General features: G+C 43.0%; 1 protein-coding gene across 1 annotated transcript in view; it reads left to right on the top strand.

Annotated features, from left to right (window-relative positions):
* LOC130865092 (BOS complex subunit NOMO1-like) overlaps positions 1 to 9045 on the top strand; it is a 38834-nt gene that overhangs the window by 17903 nt on the left and 11886 nt on the right. Inside the window, exons 3-4 of the mRNA XM_057755968.1 lie at positions 6906 to 7572; positions 8377 to 8472. Of these exons, the coding sequence (XP_057611951.1) occupies positions 7541 to 7572; positions 8377 to 8472 (128 nt within the window). The 5' untranslated portion in view covers positions 6906 to 7540. The remainder of the gene's footprint in view (positions 1 to 6905; positions 7573 to 8376; positions 8473 to 9045) is intronic.

Genomic DNA, 9045 nt, shown 5'->3' on the forward strand with positions numbered 1-9045 from the left:
GCTCCTGAGGGACCTTTGTAATTCCACAGGGATTTTTAGGACAGAGTTGTCATTTATACAAAAGAGGGGCTTGGATAGGAATTGTGTAGTATCCCTATAGAATCTATAGATTGTGTTGGTAATATCATTTTAGCATCAAACCTTCCAATCATGAACAAAGAATGTCTTAATTACTATTTACTTTCTACGACAATGTTTTGTAGTTTTCTATCTCATGACATAGCTACCTCCTAAAGACCCCACCTACTGACACTATTACCTAGGGGTTAGGGTTTCTACATATCAAGTTGGGGGATAGCACTGGACCCAGTGTGTGTCGGGGGAAGTTCCCTGGTATTTCTAATTTGTTGGATGTTTGTTTTTATTTTTCTGCACCAGTGAGATGACATGACAGTTTCCTACTTATGCAGTTAGTATGGTGTAATGTATTGATCCTTGTGTTATGTTTAAATAGCTATGCGTTATTTAAAAAATCATCTTCATGGTGTATCTCTGTTGTATATGGCATTGTTCCATAAGAATAATTTCACAGAGTAAGTGTTGTACATTGAGCAAAATCCCCCTTTCCTCCCCACTCATCTTCACTGTCTCCCCATTGGTTTCATTTACTCTTGCAGGTAATTACATTTCTGCTTTAGGGGCATGGTTACACTTATGATTTTTTGTATCTATATAAAATCTAGAAACTACAAATGAGAAAGATCATGTGGTGCTGGTCCTTCTGAGGCTGGCTTAGCTGGCTTCAGATGAGCCCCAGTTGCATCCCTTTTCCTGAAAACTGTGTAACTTCTTCTTCATGACAGAAAAAAAATCCATTGAGTATACGGACATATTTAACACCCATTCCTCTGCGGCTGCTCACATATGGCTCCATAACTTAGTTGTTATGAATGGTGCTTGCGGTAAACGCTGATGTGTAAGTGTCTCTGTCACATCAAACATCCATACATTGTTTGAATAAATTCCAAATATTTATATTCATCATCATTCTGTAAGATCTCGCCTACCCAGTTAGGTGTACTATGTTTATGTTCAATAGCAATTTCTCTGCCCTATCTTACATTTTTGAGTAGTTTTGCAAAGTTTAAGTCAGGATGGGCGGTTGTTTTCTTTTAGCACATTGGAGAATTTATTCTGCTATTTTCTGATGCCTGATGTTTCTGAAAACACACCAGCTCTTCACCTCACTATTCATGTGGCTATGATAGCTCTTTTATTCGGGGACAAGTATTAGAATTCTTTCTCTTCCGCTTCCAACAGTTTTGAATGTACTTAACTCAGCTGTTCTTCGGCATCTGCCGTCACGGCTCTTACACGGCAGTGCTTCTCAGTTCTCACAAGTTCCTAGTTATTAAGTCCAAGGACAGACTGCTTCAAAGCAGTTTTCAGAGCTGCAGAGATCAGTAAAGCACTTGCTTGGCAAACATGAGGACCCGACTTTGATCCTAGAATTATGTAAGACATCTGTGTTCAGCGGCACACGCTTGTAACCTCAGCACTGGGGTTGGGGGTAGAGACAGGTACACCCTTGGGGCTCCCTGCCCAGTTAGTTTATAAACTTCTTAGCAATGAGAGGCCTTGTCTCAAAAATCAAGGTGGATGGTACCAGAGGAATGACACCAAGGCTGACTTCAGGCTTCCATGTGCACCCGCCACATAGGCAGACACACCCTGTACACCACAGGGACATGCATACCCAGGCGCAAACATACATAAAAATAAAGCAGGTTTCAGAGTCTTGGAAAACTGAACAGAAAATACTGATTTTCTATGTAGTTCAGTGTTACTGATCTTCAAGTAATGTCTTGCTACATTCTTGCTGCCCTTGCCTCTGGGGCTCTTATTGCTGTATCTCCTATGCTCGTTGGCTCCATTTGCCTTCAAGGATGGCACCATCAATCCAGAAACACTTTATAATTCACGGTTTGAAGGTAGTTTGAGGAGCACTCAGATAATGTGAACTCGACGCTGTCTCAAGTCTCCTAAGATAAGCATGCCCGTGAAGGAGTTTGTAGACTGTGTTATTGAAGTGGGAAGACCCACTCTAAATGTGGGCAGCATGGCTCCAGGGACTTTGGTGTCAACGAGCTGACCGCCACTCATCTCTCTCTGACTAGGGCTGGAATGTGACCAGCTAAGGCCTGCCTTCCCCACCATGATGGTCTGACCCTCAAAATACACCGTTCCTTCCTCTTTCCTCAGTCCGCTTTAGTGCAGCTGACGCAGCAATAGAAGTAACTGATAGAAACTGAGAATCATCTGCTGCAACTTTTCAGTGTGAAGCCGAATCCGCTGACAGTTTCCAGGGCCTAGGAATGTGTGGTAAATTTGTCATTGAGTGCTTCTAAATGAGCATGTGGGGTGACTTCTGCTGGATTAAAAATGATATCAATTGGTGAGATTGCTTAGTGATTGAGGGCACTTGCTGTTCTTGCAGAGGACCCAGGTTCAATTCCCAGAATCCATAGAGATTTCACCATCTGTAACTCTAGTTCCAGGGAACCTGACACCAACTTCTGGACTCAGAAGAGCACCAGGCATGTGATGGCGCAAGTCATAAACAATCCCACACCAGTTTGGAATTGTGATTAATAGGGTGGTATTTATTTAAAGGGGAATAAACTTACAGATCACCGTCCCAGACAACAGCCCTCTGCGCACGCAATTAGGAAGAAGTCTAGTAGCCAGAACCGGAGCAGGAAGTAGAGAGAGGAGGGAAGTAGCCGCTTTTTTTAAAGGGAAAGAGACCACGCCCCAATGGGCTGGTATCTCGGCGGCTATTGGCTGGAGGAGCAGAAGGACCTCCCACAACAGGCATGCATATGGTTCACATACATACAAGTAAACACTCATACACATAAGAAAATGTTATTAGCAAATACATATTTATGAAGCATAATATGTTTTGCTTCGTGCATTGCATAATAATTAAATCAAGCTAGTTAACACGCTTTTCAGATTTTTTTCATGTGTATGATAAGAAATTTAAGATCTATCCTTTTAGCAATTACAGTTTTTAAGAAGTTTTCTTTCAGCCGGGAGGTGATGGCACACACCCTCAATCCCAGCACTCTGGAGGCAGAGGCAGGGGGATCTCTGTGAGTTTGAGGCCAGCCTGGTCTACAAAGCAAGTTCCAGGACAGCCAAGACTGTTGTACAGAGAAATCCTGTCTCGAAAACAAACAAACAAAAAAGTTTCTTTAATTAGTTCATTGCCCAAGATTGTAGGGCTTTAAAAAAAAAACCACACATTTATTTTCTCTGTTCCAGTCTTCCACACCTGAATTCTTTAAAATTCGCAGTAGTAGTCGGCGGGGTATTGGGGAGCTGTATGCCTTTAGTCCCAGCACTCAGAGGCAGAGGCAGGCAGATCTCTTAAGTTTGAGGCCAGCCTGGTCTACAGAGTGAGTTCCAGGACAGTCAGGAACCCTTCTCTCTCGGAAAAAAAAAGAAAGAAAAAACAAAAAGAAAAAAAGAAAACAACAACAAAAAATTCACATTGTTTTTCACATTTGAATTTTTTCTAAAAAAAATAAGAATTGTTTTATTTTCTGTGTATGAGATTTTTGCCTGCCTGTGTACATGACAACACATGTTGCCTGGTTTTTTCAGCAGTCATAAGACAGCATCAAGTCCCTTGAAACTGGAGTTACAGTTAGAAGACACAGTGTGGGTGCTGGGAACCAAACCTGGGTCCTCTCCAAGAGCAACCAGCGCTCTTAACTCTTGAGCCACCTCTCCAGCACCCCACATTTGAATTCGCAGTCCTCTTAGCGTCCTTCTCCGCATCCCATATTGAGAAATGATACACTTTTATTTTTCTCTTTGTTATTTGCCACTGTCTTAGCTCCTTTCCTGTCCCCTGACTGCTCTAACAGAAGTGACTTAATTGGGGAAAAGGTTCAGTTCTGCTCAGTCTCCCAAGGTTATGGTCCACTGGGGAAATCGTGGGCGTGGGAGCTTAGGGTAGCGGTAACATTGCTTCTGCAGTAAAGAAGAGATCAGCGAGGAGTCCAGACTTCAACTCGCTTCTCTTTCCCCATGGACACAGTCTGGGTTCCCAGAGAAGGGCGCCTTGTTTCCTCTGAGCATGTGACACTTTGATAACTTTTTTTTTTTAATAAGGTCTTAGTTATTTTATACAGGGCATTCTTTGTCCCAACTCTTTTGCTAACCCAGATTTTTCTAGAGTCTGACACTGGCGTGACTTAGGATTTCAGGGTGGCCTCTGAGGTTTCACTGTTGCTCCTCGGGTTTTTGTTTTGTTTTGTTCCCATACCGGATTTCTCACTCTTTGACACGTGATAATCAATTCAACCCGAACCTGTAAAATTAAAAGAACTTATTTGAGTCCTATAAGTAGCAATCCAAGAAGCATAGGTCCAGGAGCCTTTGGATCCATGTTCCAGAGAAGACGGGGAAAGTAGGGATTTGTATGGGCAAGCAGCACTGACTGTTGAATGCTGGGTAAGAACAGGATCCATGTAACCAATAGAAGACAAAGAATAAGAATCTGCATACTAGTAACATGTCCATAAAACCAAGTTTCTTGCCTGAAAAGCCACTGACTCTTTGATATCTACCCCAAATGGCAATTCTTCCATTCTTTCTTAAGAAATTAATCGTGGTCTTCTGTGTTCACTGATATCTTTCTTTCTTTTCTGTTTCTTTTCTCTCCTTCTTCTTTTTTTGAGACAGTGTTCTCTGTGTAGCCCTGGCTATCCTGGAGCTTACTCTGTAGACCAGGCTGGCCTTGAACTCATAGAGATCCACCTGCCTCTGCCTCCTAAGTGCTGGAATTAAAGGTGTGCGCCACCACAGCTCGGCTGATATATTTCTATGACGTTTACCCCACCCCATCTTTGTTTCTATATTTAAAAAAGAAAACAAACTATCTCCCTTCATTACACACACCAATCCAAATTCCCACTCCCTCCCTTCCTCTCACTCCATCCACACACCTCCCACCTTACCCCATCCATCCTCAGAGAGGTTAAGGCACATTGCTTTGGGGAAGGTCCATGGCCCTCTCTACTATATCTGGGTTGATCAAGGTATCCATCCAAAGAGAGTAGGTTCCCAAAAAGCCAGTGCATGCAGTAGGGCCAGTGGTCCCGCAATCTGCCTCAGCCATACAACTGTCACCCACATTCAGAGGGACTAGTTTGATCCTATGCTTGTTCCTTCCCAGTTTAGCTGAAGTTGGTGAGCTCCCATTAGCTCAGGTAGACTGTTTCAGTGGGTGAACCCATCGTGATCTTGACCTCTTTGCTCATATTCTCATTCCTTCCACTCTTCAACTGGACTTTGGGAGCTCAGTCCAGTGTTCCAAAGTGGGTCTCTGCCTCTGTTTCCATCAGTTGCTGGATGAAGGTTCTATGTTGACATTTAAGATATTCATCAGTCTGACTACAGGGCAAATTAAGACTGGGCTCCCTCTCCTCTATTGCTTAGGGTCTTAGCTGGGGTCATCCTTGTGAATTCCTATATCTAGAGCCATGTTTCTTGTTAACCCCATAATGGCTCCCTCAATCAAGCTATCTCTTTCCTTGCTCTCATCTCTGTCCTTCCTCCATCTCGACTATCCCATTCCCTCAAGTTCTCCTCACTCCTCTCCTTCTCCCCTAGCCTTCCCCTTCTCCCCTCCCTTCTCCATCCACCCCGTGCTCCCAATTTTGTCAGGCGATCTTGTCTATTTCGACTTTCCATGTGGATCTATATATGTTTTTCTTAGAGTTCACTTTATTACTTAGCTTCTCTAGGATCATGAATTATAGGCTCAATGTCCTTTGTTTATAGCTAGTATTCGCTTATGAGTGAGTACATACCATATTCATCTTTTTGGGTCTGGGTTACCTCAAAAAGATGCTCAATCATACTGCAAGGACATTTGTTCAACTATGTTCATAGCAGCATTATTTGTAATAGCCAGAATCTGGAAGCAACCTAGATGGCCCACAACTGAAGAATGGATAAAGAAAATGTGGCACATTTACACATTAGAGTACTATTCAGCAGTAAAAAATAATGACATCTTGAATTTTGCATACAAATGGATGGAATTAGAAAACACTATCCTGAGTGAGGTACCCCATTTTTAAAAAATTACATTTGTAAGCACTCAGGAGGCAGAAGTGGGATCCCTGTGAGTTCCAGATCAGCTTGATCGACAGAGTGAGTTCCAGGACAGCCAGGTTTCTCAGAGAAACCATGTCTCGAAAAACAAAAACAAAACAAAATGAAAATTATATTTTGTGTGTGTGTGTGTGTGTACATGTGTACATAGGACATGGGGCCAGGGGCATGTGGAAGTAGAGGACAACCTGAAAGAGTCTTTTCATGTACCGTACTGGTCATAGGGATTGAACATAGGTTGCCAAGGCTTGGCCACAGGTATCTTTAGCCACTGAGTCGTTTTGCTGGCTTCCACATGGCATCTTACCTGTTTGGTTGACTATTTTCCTTATGAATGCAAGTCTCTAGAGTACAGGACTCATATTTATCTCTAGAGTCTCAGCACTACACACAATAATCTAGGACTAATTTGTATGTGTGTGCATCCATGTACAAATGCCCATGGCACGCGTGTGGAGGTGAAGACGACTTGTGGAAATTGCTTTTCTTCTTTTACTCTGTGGGCTCCAGAGACGGAACTCAGGGCATTAGGCTTGGTGTCAAATACCTGTGCCTACCAGGGCCATCTTGCTGGTCCCTCAGTATATTTAATAAATTATTCACACGTAATTTGATGAGATGGTAAGTAATAATATGGTTACAGATGACAACCGTGTTGATACCTGATATGAAATGTGTCAATATCCCATAGATAAGGTGAGAAGTGTTGTCCATAAAACCCCCAATCTAGAGCATAAACCTGACTTTGTTTCTTTTGTGTGTTTCTCTAGATTTCCAAGCAACAGGATGTAAAACAAATCCAGAAAATGACCGGTCAGAATGATTCTCTCCCTTACTGATCAGCTCAAGGCTGGTGACTGATCAACCGTGGGCCATGCTTTCAAACTCTAGTCTTGAACAGCGGGTGGAAGAAAGTGGAAAAAGAGGGTGTTCCTGGAGAGTACCCCCATCTTTCTGACATCTTCACTTCCAAAGTCATGCAGACAGCTCCATAATTCCTACGTTGTTTGCTTTCCTCGTGCTTCTCTGTCCCATATATTTTCATGGAAAGCCCAAAATATGGGAAAGGAGAATGGGCAAAAATTAACTACCAAGAGTTTGGTGAGGGAGGTCCATCTCCTTTATTCCGCTCCCACGGATGTGTATGTGGGGTAGACATCTTTAAAGGAAAAGATGTATTGGGAACCTCTGTGTCCCTCACTACTGCATTCCGGGGTCACTTCTAGTACATGATGAAGACAGTATAGTTTGCTTGTAAAACAAAACTTGATAGCTGGGCCGTACCACTCATCAGTTTCACGACGTAACTTCATCTTTGCTCCCCTAATTGTTAGATGATGTCAGTAGTCACTATGCTCACGGTCTCTTTACTCCTGTTGCAGTTTCACAGCTGAACAAAGCTGGAATGATGAATGTCATTGAAGCTGATCTAACATGGTAAGCAGAGTCTGTCTTCAGACTGTCCTATGACAAATACCATGATGGCTGGTTTCATGTCAACATGATCCAAACTGGCATCATTTTGGAAGAGATTGCCCTCTATAGATTGCCCTGTGGACAAGCCTGTTCTGCTTTTTTAAATTTTTTTTTATTTTATTTATTTATTTATTTATTTATTTATTTATTTATTTTTGGTTTTCCGAGACAGGGCTTCTCTGGCTGTCCTAGAACTCACTCTGTAGACCAGACAGGCCTTGAACTCACTCAGAGATCTACCTGCCTCTGCCTCCAAAGTGCTGGGATTACAGGTGTGGGCCACCACTGCCCAGCTACATTTTCTTAATTGATGATTGATATAGGAAGGTCCAGCTCACTGTGGGTGATGTCACCCATGGACTGGTGGTTTCAAGTAGCACAAGAAGGCAGGGTGAGCAAGCCATGAAAGCAATCCAGTAAGCAGGGTTCCTCCATGGCCTTTGCATCAGCTGCTGCCTCCTGGGTCCATCTTGCCCTGAGGTCCTACCATGACTTCCGTCAGCAATGGAGTGTAACCTGAGAACTGTAAGCTGAGACAAACCCTGTCCCCCTAAGCTTGTGGCCATCGTGTTTCAGCACAACAATGGAAATCCTGGCTGCAACACCATCTTAACCGTAGATGCTGTTTGTAAAATCCTGGGACTTTTACTTCGTTTACTGTGACAGCAATTGCCTCCTTCCTAAATTAACTTCCTATTCTTATTGGCTGGCTTACTGGTACTTTAATATCACTTCAATTCTACTGACATCCCCTTTTGTGTTCAGTATTTCAGGACTTTCTATGGGCTGGAGCGAGGAATATGTATTCTCGTCAATAGACAGGAGTCTTCAACAGATCCTCCAACATCTGGAAAATGCAAGGTCAGGAAACAGAGTTTCTGGGTAGGGGAGAGAGAGAGAGGGAGTAAAAGGAGGGAGGTAAAAGAAATTTGAGTTTGAGCAATGGAGAATAATATTTTAAGCTTTATTTATTCCATGTTTTATATGGGTATTTTACTTGCATGTGTGTTTGTGCACCACATTCATGCCTGATGCCCACAGAGGCCAGAAGAGGGCATTGGATCCCCTGGCACTGCAGTTACAAATGTTTGTAGACTACCATGTGGGTGTTGGTAAGCAAACTTGGGTCCTCTGGAAGAGCAGACACTACTCTTAACTGCTGAGCCATATCTCTAGGCCCCAAAGTGTGTGTGTACACATCACATTTATTTAGGTATTTATTTATTATTTTTGTGCATGTGTTCACATGTGTACCACATCATGTACATGGTGGTCAGAGGAGAAGCCACAGGAGTCAGTTCTTTCCTTCTAACATGTGGGTCTTGGGGATCGAACACAGGTCTTCTGGCTTAATGGCAAGCACAGGTTGTGTGTGTGTGCATGTATATATCTGCAAAACTTGGGTGTCATTTCTGGGGAGCCATGCAGCTGGAT

Source organism: Chionomys nivalis, chromosome 23 (assembly GCF_950005125.1).
Source record: "Chionomys nivalis chromosome 23, mChiNiv1.1, whole genome shotgun sequence".
Classification (NCBI taxonomy): domain Eukaryota; kingdom Metazoa; phylum Chordata; class Mammalia; order Rodentia; family Cricetidae; genus Chionomys; species Chionomys nivalis.